At 37.0% G+C, this 15,629-nt stretch overlaps 1 protein-coding gene across 9 annotated transcripts in view; it reads right to left on the reverse strand.

Annotated features, from left to right (window-relative positions):
* The window catches only part of FAT1 (FAT atypical cadherin 1), a 126,677-nt gene that overhangs the window by 62,433 nt on the left and 48,615 nt on the right, over nt 1-15,629 (reverse strand). For all 9 annotated transcript variants that reach the window (XR_016019382.1, XR_012495544.2, XM_074329766.2 and 6 more), the window contains one exon: nt 3,024-3,338. Coding sequence is in view for 7 of the 9 variants with exons in the window: in XM_074329766.2 (XP_074185867.2) it covers nt 3,024-3,338 (315 nt within the window). In the remaining 2 variants the exon portion in view is untranslated. The remainder of the gene's footprint in view (nt 1-3,023; nt 3,339-15,629) is intronic.

The following is a 15,629-nucleotide window of genomic DNA, read 5'->3' on the forward strand; positions in this document are numbered from 1 at the left end:
GGTTCACTGTTGCCCAGATCTCTTGATTTTCAGGCCAGTGATTTTCTCACTCAGCCATTCATTATTAAGTAGCATGATTTAGGGTCTCCAGGTGGTGTTATGGGTCAGCAGATCAGGGGAACTTTCTTCTACCAGACTGCCTTTCATCAGCTTTCACAATCTGGCCTCCAGGAATCCAGGAATACTGTCCTACCTATTAAAAAGAAGTCTGCTTTAAAAGCTTTGAGGAAGACGTATACTTTGAAGCACTGTATTGTGGACCCCGAGGATCGTGCCCAAAATTTTCTGTTGAGTGGGGGAGCAGAATCATCCACAGACAGACCTTATGAAGCTATATTTACTATATTCTTTAACATCGCCCATGCTAGAATATGGTCATTTCTTGATCTTAAGAGACATTAGGTGACTCATGGAGTGATCAGACTTCTTTACAACCCATACAGTCTACAACATACTTCAAAACAAATATTCCTGTATATTAACTATAGTTATTCTCCACTGTACCTGCCTTCAACTCCTAAGAAAATAAAACCTCTTTGTAATCTCAGGCATTTTCTCCTGCTGCTCTGTCAGCAGCACGCATGGATTTCCCACCCAGGGGTTCAGGACTTGGCTGTGGGCTCCTGGCGGGGATTAATTCTCCCTGAAGATAAGGAAGAAGTCTCTGCAGACATGTCTTCCTCAGAGTTGTCAGAACAGAGATGTAAGAGGGAGTGGTGATGCCACATTAATCAAGTTTCCTCCACAAGACATAACAACACATCAGTGATATCATTATTTCAGAGGCCCCAAAGACAGATAATGTAGATTTCAAGGCTCCCCACAAGAGCTCTAACATAAATAATTTCCTTAAGTTTCTTTCTACTTTCTCGTCCTCAAATACACATTATGTCTAGATCTATAGTATTTGCTCAGATATTCAAAAGCTCATTTATTGCTTACTTGCCTCACTTTACAGAGAACTTAACCTAATCTAAAAGAGAGACAGATGGCATAAGAAAAATGAAAACATTTTAAAGTCTACTTTATCAAAGTTTTTTTAAAAAGGGTAGTTATGTTCTTGAATTACCACCTCAAGGCTTTAACTTCTAGATTTCTCTGTTTCTCAAGGCCTGTAACCATCTACCCCTCACCCGCTTTCAGGCAAATCGTTTCTTGACTGAAATCCTCCTTCGAAATTTTTATAAACTTCTAATCTTTCTTCTTTTATATTTGATAGCACCTTCGAATTTTTTGGCTCTTAGTTTTCTTACATTTTCTTTCACAAAAAAGAAAGCTGAACTTAGTTACTACTTGTGCTGTAAAAAAAAAGTACACAACTACATTGCTTAAACAAGCCTTTTCTTAATCATTCATAGATGCTGTTTCAAGTCTTCACGTTTTTGTATAATTTCTTCATTCAGCCCTTTTTCATAGGCCAGGGTCCTGCACCCAGCCCCTAATGCTTCCAAAAGAAAAAAACCTTCAGATCCTGTTTCTCTCCTATATGTTAACTCTTATATAGCTCAACCATTCTTAATAATCAATTACTGACTTTCTAAGGCTCCAAACTTCACTCCCATTCTCCATCAGAGGAACATATCAGAATTTGGTCAAAGAGCTAAGGCCTAATTATCTCAAAGCAAAAGTAAATCCTAATACGTTAAAAAAAAAGCAACTTATACGAATCTCAGGTTGAAATACACTGATAAGAGGTCTAAAACTAACACTTTAACAAGCTTTTTAGGAGACAAACTATTACATGCATCCATGATCTATCTCTATTAGGCATCTTATACAGGCATTTTGGTACAGATACTGAAATCAAGCTTCTTGTCACGTTAAGAATTTCTTTCTTTTAAAGTCAACAAAGGAAATTATGAAATAAAAATGGTACAAGAAAGGGATAACAAAGACCAGTAAAGAAGCTGTGAATGCTTCCTTAATTTCGATTTTTGTGTATTATTTCCTTGATATATATCAAACTGACAACCCAGTACCTGAACAGGCCAGCTCCCCTAGAATAGACAGACATAATAAGCAAAGCCAGGATAGAGGTATGAAGTTATAGTAAATATCACTTCAGAATTCCTAACTAGATTCTATAGAAAAGTACTGAATCACTGAAACATCTGGGTTCAAAGGCCAGTGATCTACTTGATAAGTTTTATTTTCCTACAGATAAACTGTCCTCTCAATGTCACATTGTGGTTCTTGTTTTAACTCTCATCAAGAAACTGAAGAGTGCGACACTCCACATATGACGTTTTTGGTGCATAAATGATAGCTAACTTTTTACTATACAAACAACAGCTACGTTGAACCTCTATTTTTGTGGAATAATTAAAAAACAAATAAAGGACTAAGAAAAAGTAGATGCACTGTCCAGTGTAATAGAACAAAGATAAGAAGTTTATAAGGATTCTCAAAGAGGATTTTGGAGTCAAGAAGCTATTTGCTTTGAAACAGGGGGTCAGTCATTAAGAGGACGAAAACAGTCAAAAGGAGAACTTGAGGTATTAGCTGAAGAAAGTAACTGCTCCCAATTTCAAAACTGTGTCTTCCTGATCCCCTACAGCCTGCAGAGGCACAGCACTGCTCTATGGAAAAATTCTGAAACAACATTAAAAGAAAAAAAAAAAAATCCTACTGTGAATTGTGAAATAAACTCTTGATATTGTTCATAAAGAGCAGTTAAGGAAATTGGAATACTTAGCAGCAGTAGACTTGGCAGTAAGTTTAAGATATATCACTAATTTAGGAGCCATTACTGAAACAACAATATTTGCTTTTGAACCTACAAGTGAAACTTTACTAATGAGCGAAATCATCAAATAGCTTTATAAAAGTAAATTCAAAGGGAAAAAAAAAAATTTGGATTAAATTTTCATCAGGCAATAAAGGCTTGTTTTGAATAACTCAAAAGGAAAACAATTTATTAAACACTAAAGAAAAGTGTCAAATTAAGAAAATTAGTTCTTCAATGTCCCCGTTATCAGGAAAGTATACACAAGAATATTTCACAGACAAGTAGGAACACATACCTGTTTTAGGATGTATTGAAAAGAACCCTTGTGGATTGCCACTGGTGATTTTGTATGTCAGCTTGTCATTAGAGCTAGAATCTGGATCAAATGCCTCAATGTGGACCACAGACACATCCTTGGGAGAATTTTCCATTATTTCTGGGTAATAAACAGGCTCTGACGTCTGCGGTGCGTTATCATTGACATCCTCCACCTCGATGTAGATCTCGGTAAATGAGGAAAGAGGCACCACGCCCTGATCGGTGGCGTAGACCGTGAGCCAGTAATGCGAGGTGGATTCCCGGTCCAGTCGGTCTGAAGTCTCTATGACACCTGGAGAGAGAGAAGAAAATCATGAAGTAGCATGTCAGCAACCATACAAACCTGCCACTTTGAGAACCTAAATAACTCTGATTTATTGAGAGCGTATGTGTCACTTACAGCTGCACGACCTTGAGGAAGTTATCTAAACTCTGTGCCTCAGTTTCCTTCCCTTTAAAATGGAGATAATGACCGTAAGTTCCACCTGGGTTGATTAAATGAACTAATACACATACTGACTAGAACAGGACTTGGTACATAATATTGGCTATTAAAATATTTTTTTCATTATTGGCATTGGGGCCAATCGCTATGTGAAGCACATTACAAATATTATCTCATTTAAGTCTCAAAACAACCCAATGAGATGGATGGGTACCAAGAGATTATCTCATGACCCAAGTTTACGGTCAGTTGCGATTTGCTGACTTTCCTCGATGTTAATCGGGGAGCCAGGGACTAAATGAGAGCCATGGCCCAGATCATGTTCCTCCGAGTCTAACAGCCGCTGCTTTCCACACGGCATGCATGCGACCCCTGCTCCAGTTCAGAGAAAGAGGCTGCAGGGCCCCTCCTCTACACCGCTTACTTGGTATACACATCCTGTAGAGTGGCTAAGAAGCAGAGTACAGCCTTTCCAAGGCTAGAATAAGAGCTGCCTCAGGCCTCTTGTATACTGAAACCTTAAGTTTCTTTTGATCACCTTAAGCAAATGACAACTAGTGTGCTGCAAATATAAATTCTCTCACTTACACTATGAACCCCACAAAGGCAGAGGTCACATCTTTCTCGAATGACAGTATACCCAGCACCTTACCCAAAGCCCAATGATTATTTATTAAATGGATGAACAAAAACGAACAGATATCCAACTGGGGTGGGTACAGAAAAGTCCTCAGCTGGGACCCAAAGTAGGACACATTTCTTATTACGTCAATTGGTAAAATCATGGAGTCATATGATTACAAAGAAGAGGGTTAGAGTATAATGTTTTGGACCAACCACTAAAATCTGTCAAAACTTTGCTTAACCCCAAGATTAACCTCTTCTTGGGGTGAGGAATGGTGGAAATATCCATTTATCTTAGGCAAACCCCACCTTTTTATTCAATAGTATAATCTTGTCCTTTGGCTTTCTCAAAATATATCACTGTATTTTTTTTTTCTTGTGCAGTAATCATTCCAAACGAGTGTTAGGGTTCAGCACCAGGGTCCAGGCTGGACTTTAGAAATCCTACAACTCCGGAATAACTTAAGTTTTCCATCTAATATAATTCTATTGTGAAGGTTTGTTAGGAATTAATGAAGCAATATAGTAAGTAATTATAATGTTTCTGAATAGCAATAAACATTCATTTATAATCTATTTTACCTTTTAATACTCAGTTAAGTTTGCTATTGGTAATTTGTAAACCTTTTTGGGAGTGTTAGCTATGATTATCTAATATTCAAAATAAATGATATTTTCTCATATTACCTATCTCAAATAAGCAAATATTTAAATTTATAAATGGATCTATAATACTCCTCGTAGAAATACAGAATAAAGTCTCAGAACTCTTAAATAACAAGGAGGTAACTGGCCTCTCTATGCAGCAGAGACAACTGTCAAATAAACTCAAATACGTTTATCTTTTTCTCTGGTCCAAATATAGTCTATGCACTCAATCTATCCACTAAATTAGTACAATACCTGTTTTTAGCCTGAAAGAATAGTGCTCATAGTAACCAAGGGAAAATAATCTTATCCAGTTTCTTTTTCATCACTCCCATCAACTGATACAAAGGCAGTCAGGGAACAACAGAAACGTGCTCTCTCCTAGGATTACATATTAACAAATGAATGCACATATGCCCCTCTTGTGTTCTGCCATTTCATTAAAATGGAACATAATTCATTTGACAGGTGAAGCATTGTTAGAAAATTTCAAGAAGACAGGTACACGGTGCATGTCTTCACCTCTTTCCTCGAACAGTTCATGCGGCGCTTCCCTTTTTAAAATCATGTCCCTCTAACTGATTTGTAGGCATTTCATGAGAACCTGAATTATGGAAATAAATGTGATCAGTTCACCGTATGCTGGGTACTATGAGAACTGTCTGTCTCACAGGCATTACCTTATTTTATTTAATCTTTATAATCAACCTGCTTACATATATGTTATTATCCCCACATCAGGGATGCAAAACTCAGATTACGAGAAATAAGGAACTTTCCCAGGGTCATGGCAAATGCCAGAGCTGGAGTTCAGATGCCATCAATCTCTGACCTTGGTGCCAACAAAATTCCCTCAGTTGTTAGGATGACAAAAGTGCAGTATACAAAGGTTAATGTGAAAACCCTCAAAAGTCAAGTCAAACTTCGTATTTCATCCATTTTTTTACATATTAGTATTCAGAAGAAGTGTATTAAATGTGCTTTCATATACAATAGCTTTCTTTAGTGTCAGGGTAGAAGAGGAAAAATATAAAACACAAATAGATTATGACATTTAAATCACAGACAAAAATGGCTATTTCTTTTCCATCAAGTTCTACTCTAAGTCTGGTCTGTCTGTGTGCAGACTGTAGTGTACAATTATGGGATGCCTTCTGCTGGGAGCGGCCCTCTCTCCCAATCAACCTGGCAACTGGGGAACAGCCACCACCTTCTCTGCATGACCTCCTAGCCACATTAGGATGGGAAGTTTCTGAATCTCAGGTAATCTCTGGATATTAACAAAGCTTCAAAGTGAAACAGGAAAGTGGCTCTACTCAAATATGGAAGAAAACTGAGATTGTATTAATTAGCAATTTAAATAGTGAATATGCATAAGTAAGATGCTCAGATGTTCATATTTCATTAAGTCAAAGACTACATTTTCATAATATCATATTGTGATTGCTAAGATGTTTACGTTTTTATGTATTTTAATTATTACATCCTTATAAAAGAGCAAACAATTATTTAATATAACTTACAGTTAACTACAAAATAAAGTGGATTTTTGACTGCCAAAGGGGAAGGAGGGCACACTGAATAATCTCTTCTAATGAAAATGCTCAAATTCGTATTAATACAAGCAAATTTATTCTACTTATAATAATTTAATAATACAAGTATTTACTGTATGCCAAGGATTTCACTAGGTGCTTTACATGCATTAAATCATTTAAAAAAACTCAGAAATGGTATGATTTTCATCCCAGATTTACAAATGAGGAAGCAGAAGCTTAGAGAAAGTAATCCACTTGCCCAAGCTTTAGAATGATTAAGAAACAGAGCCATGGTCAACTTACACAGTGGAACTGGGATCTGAGTCAGACAGTCTGAGTCCAGAACTCAGGGTCTTCACCATCAGGCTAGACTGTCATCATTAGCTACAGCGTCACTGTCGCACACTCCACAGCACAGAGATGCTGGGACCACGTGGGGATGGCGGGGGGGGGGGGGGGTGCTGCTTACTTACATGAAGAAATGCTACAAGGAGTTTTCAACTGCAGAAATAAGGCTCCTCCCCACACTTAAAGGACAATAAAGGAGGGAAGATCCGAGGACTCTGCTCGGTCACAGAGCTTCCAGGTCTGGTGCCTAAGCACTGTTCTAACTGCAGATTCTAATTAAGAACTATTCTAAAAAGCATCAAGGAGGTGGGGAGAGAACATACATATGAAAGGTTACTTGTGTTCTGCGTTTTAATCTGTCTGCTTAGTCACAAGACACATCCCCCCATGACCCACAGGCAGAGCGTAGTCTGAAGCATCTTTTAAGCACTACACTGAGCTCCCCTGCGGAATCGAGGAAGAACAGAAAAGTCCAGGGAAGGCTAGAAACAGTCTAGATAACCTGCAAAGAAAGACCAGTAGATCTAGCCTGAACAGCTCAAAATCAAGAATTATACACTGGCGACACCTTACACAACCTCAGTGCAACTCCGGTGTTTTTAAAGAAAGTTGAAATGATTCGCCCAAGTTCAGGAAACTAACCAGGTCGAGTTTGGATCCTGAGTGAGGCATCTCCTTCATCGGGGGCTCATCAGAACCCCAATCATTCTTTACAGGGGTCCTAATTTCTGAGACCAGTATACCAACTATCCCGATGTCTAAACAGGAGCAGTGTTTATTCTTTTAGTCACTACAAGTCCTTAGTCCTCCACTTGGTTACCTTTCTGTTCCCAAGCCTTCCCAAAGCCACAACTAGCATTCATAGGTAGTTTCTTCTGGAACTTCAGCAGTTACCTTCATTCATAAAGAGAAACAAATTTTCAAAATTTCATCATAAAGACTTCAATTAGTAGCTTTAATACAGAAAAACAACAACTAGATTCCAAGCCATCACTGGAAGTGAATCAACCTACTGTGTTCATTCTCAAAACTCTCACGCCTGTTTCTCTCAATCCATGATCATCTAGCAACCAACTTGCAGTAACTACTCGTTTGCACACTGGGTTATAAATTCACTTTCCCTGAAATAACTCTCGAAGGAACCAACAAAAACTGTATATATTTAAGCACTAATTTTAAAGATATTTCTCTTTAACACGTGCCCGGAATACTGCATCTTATTCAGTACATACATCCACACATAAACTCTTCCTCTGCGGTCTCCCTCCTGTCTTCAAACATCTTTCCTTTTCTCAGCTCCCTTCTTTCTCTGCCATCTATGCTCCTATTTTTCAATTCCCCTTTCACCTTCTGAAACAACAGAATGCAAGTAGATGACATGTAAGCCCAGGCAGTGAAAGAGAGAAGTGGTAGCCCAGGCCTTCCAGAGAACTCCCTCTAGTCAGATAAGAAGAATATCAATGCTGGAAGAGAAAAAAACCAGTGAGAAAGAGAACGTGGGAACGACACCTTTCTTACCCCAAGGTGACAGTGCACGAGCAGTAGGAAGGGTAGGGACGCCGCTGCGTGATTGTATATATCATATACTTTGAGCACAGCAGACAAGTTTACACAGGCTTGTTATAGGCACTCCTCAGCAGTGTTATAAGGAATAACGAGTTTGCTTTAATCAAACATTACAGAAGAAAACGCCTGATCTACCAAGCTCAAGAATACAATGAAGACATTATCAGAAAAAGTTAGTAAGAGGAAAAATTTGAAAGAAGCAGGAAAATTCGGATCTATCAAGTGAAAATATTTATCATTCCAAACATACTCTCTAGGATTCCAAAACCACCACCAGATGTCACTATGGAAACTCATTTTAAATGTGAATAGAGTGGAAAAAGAAGAATTGAGGAAAATAAAAAAACACAATGTAATTGTTAAAACAGCTTGGCCAATGTAGCTGAAATTATAGTTTACAAGAAAATTTCTTTCTAGGAGGATTCAGTAATGTCCATATATTTAATTAAACAGGTACTGATTTTGTCTTCCTGATTATTCAAAGGTTAGCGGGTACAGTAGTAGGTAGGTGCTCAAGTAAATCATCCAAAAGTAAATAAAGGTTTCAAAGAGTAATTTTTCCTACCCACCACTGGTGTCTAATGGTGCTGTTAACTCAAATTGCCCTTGAAAAGGAAAATCTAGCATTCCCTCCTCTGACACTAGTGGAGCAAGACGCTTTCAACACAGTAATTTTGGGGGCAAAAATAAAAGTTATATGTAGCCACTTCACTGCCAAAAATAATTTAACTGACTCAAATTTCCATGGCCACATAACACCTTTCTTCCTGGAATTTTCCTATTTTCTTTGTTTAACAGGCCTTGGCCCCGTATCAAGTCCTAGTGCCAGAGCTTTCAACAAAATGTTGCTATTTCAGATTCTTCAACTACTCCAACTCAAAAATACTTAACAAAAGCAACGACCTAGCAACCTAAATTTGTCATAAACCCTACCCTCCTTTCTGATATACCATGTTACATACGTTTTGTTTGTTTTCATTTTTCTGGAACCAAGCTTAAGGCAGCTATTGTATGAAAAGCTTATTTGGTTAATCACAAGATAAACTTAAAAATGAAATATAATATTTGACATTTTCCCTGCAGGCAACAAGGGACTGACTACTCTTTTCTCCAATTCCATAGTCTCATCATAAACAGAGTAACTCTTTAGGAAATGTTTTCTCAAATATAAAAAGAATATTCGGTTAAAAACAACAGAGATACCTTCTACATTCTAGAGATAACATTATCTATGTTTCTGCAATTAACTCATTAATGGTTATTCAAATTTTTTCTGATAATCATGGGAAAAAATGTAAGTCCCACAATTGTTATATTAAATATTAACCTACTACAAAACATTCTTTCTTCCTTAAAATTAAATTTTAAAAGTTGACTATAAGCTCCCTACTATAATGCAAACCCTGTGAGGGCACAGATTTGTTGTCTGTTTTGCTCAGGGAATAAACAGTGAGTGCTTATTAAGCTTGTGCTAAAAAACAATGTTCATCAAAAAACAAGGTAAGTATGAGAAATAGTCACAGCCAAGAGAAGCCTAAGGAAACGTGACAACTAAATGTAACCCAGGATCCTGAATGGAATCCTAGACCAGAAAAAGCACATACGCAAAAACTAAGGAAAGGGCCGGCCGGTGGCTCAGGCGGTTAGAGCTCCATGCTCCTAACTCCGAAGGCTGCCGGTTCGATTCCCACATGGGCCAGAGGGCTCTCAACCACAAGGTTGCCAGTTCAATTCCTCAAATCCCGCAAGGGATGGTGGGCAGTGCCCCCTGCAACTAAGATTGAACACGGCACCTTGAGCTGAGCTGCTGCTGAGCTCCCGAATGGCTCAGTTGGTTGGAGCGCGTCCTCTCAATCACAAGGTTGCCAGTTCGACTCCTGCAAGGGATGGTGGGCTGTGCCCCTGCAACTAGCAACGGCAACTGGACCTGGAGCTGAGCTGCGCCCTCCACAACTAAGACTGAAAGGACAACAACTTGAAGCTGAACGGCACCCTCCACAACTAAGATTGAAAGGACAACAACTTGACTTGGAAAAAGTCCTGGAAGTACACACTGTTCCCCAATAAAGTCCTGTTCCCCTTCCCCAATAAAATATTTAAAAAAAAAAAAACAAAAAAAACAAAAAAAAACAACTAAGGAAATCTGAGTAAACTATGGGCTTCAGCTAATAAGAAAATATCAATATTGGTTCACTAATTGCAACAAATAAATAGCCATATTAATGTAAGATGTTAACAGGGGAAACTGTATGTGTGTGTGGGGGGGGCTGTGTAGGAGCTCTGTATTAATGAGGCCAGTTAGGAAATTGACAACCCTCTGCAGGGTGCAATGGAGGTGCCTCACTGTTACACAGGTAACAAGTGATGTATCCAGTACCTGCAGATGGAGAAAAACAAGACCCTGTTTCATCCAGCTAGAATGATCCCTATGCCGGAGACCTGACCTTTAGCTAATTATAGTGCCATTATAATCTCATTTACATTGTGGTTACTATGACTCCCATCATGTACCTGACACCAGGACAGTTCTGGAGGAACCAAATAAGGGAAAAAAACACCTTTAACGGGAAGGTCCCATCCACAGGGAGGTGATGGATGAACCATGTCAATGGGATATCATTAATTCCTACCCCTGGAATGATTAAAAACCCCTGATCATGACTTCCTGGGCACGACTCAGTTCTCTGAGTTTCCCCACACTTTCCTCATAAGTGTGTGCTTTCATTTTCAATAACTCACTTTGGCTTTCCTGCATCTGTCTCGCTCTTGCATTCATTCTTTCACAGAATAGAACCCACTCACTGCTGCTCGGGGTGAGTCCTCTCTTACATATCCCGTGAGCCTCCCGCAACACTATCTGCAATTTTTCTGTAAATCTACTTAATCGTTTTTTTAAAGGATGCCCATCAGAGTTCATAATATGTAGATTGTTTCCTTCTTAAAGTGATAAAACTTTAAATTTGTTTTTTTATCTCATTTTTATTAAACACTAGATTTGACTGACAATGCTGTTAATATTTCAACATATTGACAATTCTCTGGGAGAGCCTAATATATAAATAAAAATCTTGTATATTAGGTCTAAAGATTTAAAATAGGAATCCAATTGTATGTATGTTTACATTTTAACTTCTAAATTTACTGTAAATTTAAGGAAGATTTATTACTTTTTTTGCCTTCATATTAAAGTGCAAAAAGTGGTAAAATAAGTTTCTTGATATATAAAGTGAGATTAATATATATTAACCACTCTTTAAAAAAATGATTACACCAATTTGACATGCAATATTATCTAATAAATCAAAACTCTTTAATTTTTCAGGAAACACAAGTATAGTAGAGCATAATATAAATATAATATATATTTAATGTTGCCTGTTCCTGTCATTAGTTAGCAAAATTGTGCTGCTACTGTTGGCTAAAATAGAGGAACAAATCAGATAAGAGTCTGTGCTAAGTTGAAGGCATTTAAGATTCTAAAATGGCTATTCAGTCCACTTAAGAAATGACACACAAGAAATGCTTTCAGTACTGAAATAAAAATTTTATACTTCCTTTCACCTTAAGTATATAAGATACTGTTATTTCCTTTACTGGTGTTGGTTACCATAAAACACAAGGAAAATGTAGAGTCATGTTTAATGTTTTTTTTCTCTGCAAAAAAGTTCTAGTACTTTCAAAAATAGAATGGTACATACATTTACCACTGTGTGTGTATACACACACACACACACACACACACATATACATATATACAAAATTGTTTAATTTAAATGCTTGAGACCACAAATATAAATATTCTACACTTTTGATAATTTTTAAAAAGTTCAAAATAAATAAAAGTCAACTAAGAAGCATCCTTCACAAGCCAAGCAAACTGCTAGGCAGTCTACTTATACATTGCACACAGTTCAACAGACACCTCTCAGCCCTCTTACAGCTAAAAACAGAGTAAATTGTTTTGTAAAATTATCTCCCCAGTTTAACTAGAGACATGGTACCGATTATTATCGTGAGCCAATCTTTCAAAACCAATGACTTTCCAGGAGTGTCATTCTGTGAGAAGCTTTTGTAGTCAGGAACACAGCAAACTCAGTGAAATGATGATGATGATGATGGTAATATTATAAAACAGCAAAGACATATATGGAGCTCAGAATGTGCCAGACATTATTTTAAGCACTTGTCATCTATTAACTCATTTAATCTTACAGTAACCCTTAAGAAGTAGGTAATATGATCATCCCTATTTCACAGATGAGGAAACAGGCAGTGCCAAAAGCTTGCCCAGAGTCACAGAGTTCACTAGTGGTGGAACTGGGATGCAATCCCAAAAAGACAGCTCCAGATAATCCCGCTGGAGCACCTCCAAATGTCTGGCTGTGTTCTCTAATTGGGAGGAAGCATGAGCGCAACTAAACACAATCTGCAGTTTCCAAGAAAAGTCCTGGCTTCAATGGGATATAAAAATGTAGTGACCACATAGAAAAAAAATGTTTTTCCAATAACTGGGGATCTGGGTAAAGTATCTGATGCTTCAAAGACTTTGTTTTCTGTGCCATGAAGACTCTAATTAAGCACATTCCATAGTATCTGGAGAAAAAGGGAACTGGTTTAATGTATAACAGTACATATGATACAGCTTTAAAAAAGATGTGTATATTAATTACATGAAAGAATGTCAGTGATATACAAATTGAGTGAAAAACGTAAATCTTTATAAAAGTGTACAAAGTATGACCTTGGTTCTGTTTAGTTCTATTTCAAAAATAAAAAAAACCATACAAACACACACATGCAGGAAGAAAAGGTCTAGAATAAACAAGGTGATGGAGGGAAACTAATCGACCCAAGGAACTAAAATTTTTTTAATTTGCAAATTTCTATAACAATGAATTTTAAGCCATATTTAAAATACATACAATAAAAAGCCAAATAAAATGTAACTAACAGCAGTCCTTCAAAAGTTTGTAACCTTCCTTTTTCATTTAATCTGAGTAGATGTGTAACAATGGATATTCTGACTGCTTCAACAATTTAATATTCCAAAAGTATTTATTATGTGAGACTACTTGCAAACTTTTAGGTCTAGGAAATTCTATAATCATACTGCCCAGAGTTACGTCATAAGTTAACGATGAAAAGGAAAGCTTTTTATATAGCAACTGTCAATCTGCTTTTTCATTATTTACATTGCCTATTTAACTCATTTTAATTAAACTTTAGATCTGTCAACTCTTTCAATTAGAATTGCTACAATAACTTTAAAATTAGCTGAGGAAGCTTTTTGACTTACAAACTTACTAGAACTTACATTAATTAAGTTCATAATCAGATTTTAAGCATCATGTTTCAAGTCCAGGAATTTCTTTAGCTTTGCAAAGAGTCATTCCCATGGCAAGCTCTGCTAAACCACATTTTCATGCTTTATTGAGAAATGATTCCAAGTTCTGATTTCCATGTCAGAATCATTAACATTGTTAATGAGGGCTTTCACGGATAAGCTCTCTTAAAGAGGATCATCTTTGGGTATCAAAAGTATCATTTGAACACATTAATTGGATAAAACTAATACACAAGACAGCCTTTGGAGACATTAAAATTCAAAGGACACATTTAACACGCCAATGGCAATCTTAAAATGTAAAAGAAAAATCTTCTACATTTTAAAAACTACACAATTTCAACAGTGATTACTTTTCCTACCTTATATTTACTGGATACACACTCAGCCAACGCTGAGTATATGCCATATTATTTATTCTGTAAGCGTGGAGGTCCTTCCCCATTTTCCATATGTGAATGCAATAGTTTAGAGCTGAAAAGTCACTGGTCTAAAGTCATTTACTCATCATCATAACAGTAATAAACTAAGCAGTGAATTAATTAGTGAATTCCCTCACCAGGTAGCCATCTAAGCACTTAACATTTAGTAAATCAGTTAAGACTCAAAAGTTACAGAAATTGCCTTAAATTACCCAACAAGTTGCAGAGAAGCAAAAATCCAAACCCTGGCTGACTAGCTCCATAGCCCAAACTCATTAACAGCTAGAGCACTCTCTTCTCCGTTTCCTATTCCTCCTATGGGCTGGCAGAGCTGTGATTCAATAGCCATGTCTGCCTCTCAAGTCCTGGCTCTTTCCTTGTAAGTCCATGTAGGTGATCTCCATAAATCCACCACTATTAATGGAAAAACATCAACACAACAAAAGTTTACCAACACTGGCCCATGGTGGGAGAAATAACATGACTTAAAGTGTAAACCCAACTAAATGTGGGCCAAACAGATCCCTGAACAAAGTTCAAGAATCCAGGTGACAAAGTCCATTTTGGATTTGAAAAAAGGGAGAAAAGAACCCCACACTGTTCTGTATTCAGGAAGGTAGTGTATTTATCATACCATCTTGTTATGTAAAAATGCTGATTAAATTTGTGTTAAAGGACACGTAATAAGTGTGTGGCATTATCTAATACTGAAATCACTGTGACACTAGCATAACTGAGTTATGAATGCAGTTCTTATTATTAACTTTAAAATACTGAGGGTAGGTGATAGATCCAGAGTTCTAAATCTTAAGCCAGTTGTAAAAATTTTGTGTCATATAAAAACTGATGTTTTAAGGAATATCCCCTCTTTGGAAAAGAAATCTTGGTGACTTTTTTATCTAGTCCCCCATACTTAACAGATTTTTAAAAACTGTACCCTATCATATCCTCTTCATCAAAAAAGATTTAATGTTGTTTGCAGTGGCCTGGATCTTGCCAGAAATCAATCTGGAACCTGGCGTTACTGACTTGCACCGTCTTTAATTCATTCAACAAATGCACAGTTCTTCCTTCCTATCTGCCATGCATGGTACGAAGTGCTAAAGGATCCAAAACAAAGTAAAACAGGATCTTATGCGAAAGAGAGTTAAATAATTTACATTCCCTGGAGCAGACTGGAGAGAAGGGAAAGAAAGCACACCTGTCCGAGAAGGGTGACAGTATTTTTACAACTAGTTACTTTAATAATTATTTTCCATTTATTTTATAAATATCTCTTACACAAAGGTCAAACCTATCCTTTCTTCGGTTATCAGTCCCTGCCTGAATTTTATGATGCCAACAAATTGTGTGATTTTTAAAACATAAATTATAATTCCATTTTGTAAGAAAAGCCGAGGAGAAGCTATACATAACACTAAAAGTGGTGTGTTACAAGGAGGAGTTAATTTTTTCTTCTTTGAGTCAGTATTTTCTAATTTTCTAAAAGAAATATATATGCATTGCTTAAAAATATGTTTTTAAACTCACATGTGTAAAGGATTAATCCGAAGCGTTTCAACAGAACTTGAGTAATTTCAGAAATGTAAAAGCAACCTTTAAAGGTTAAGACTGACTTACAGGTTTCCATAAGCTGAGTAACAACTGC

This window comes from Rhinolophus sinicus, chromosome 16 (assembly GCF_057876585.1).
Source record: "Rhinolophus sinicus isolate RSI-liver-muscle chromosome 16, RSI-T2T, whole genome shotgun sequence".
NCBI classification, from domain to species: Eukaryota; Metazoa; Chordata; class Mammalia; order Chiroptera; family Rhinolophidae; genus Rhinolophus; species Rhinolophus sinicus.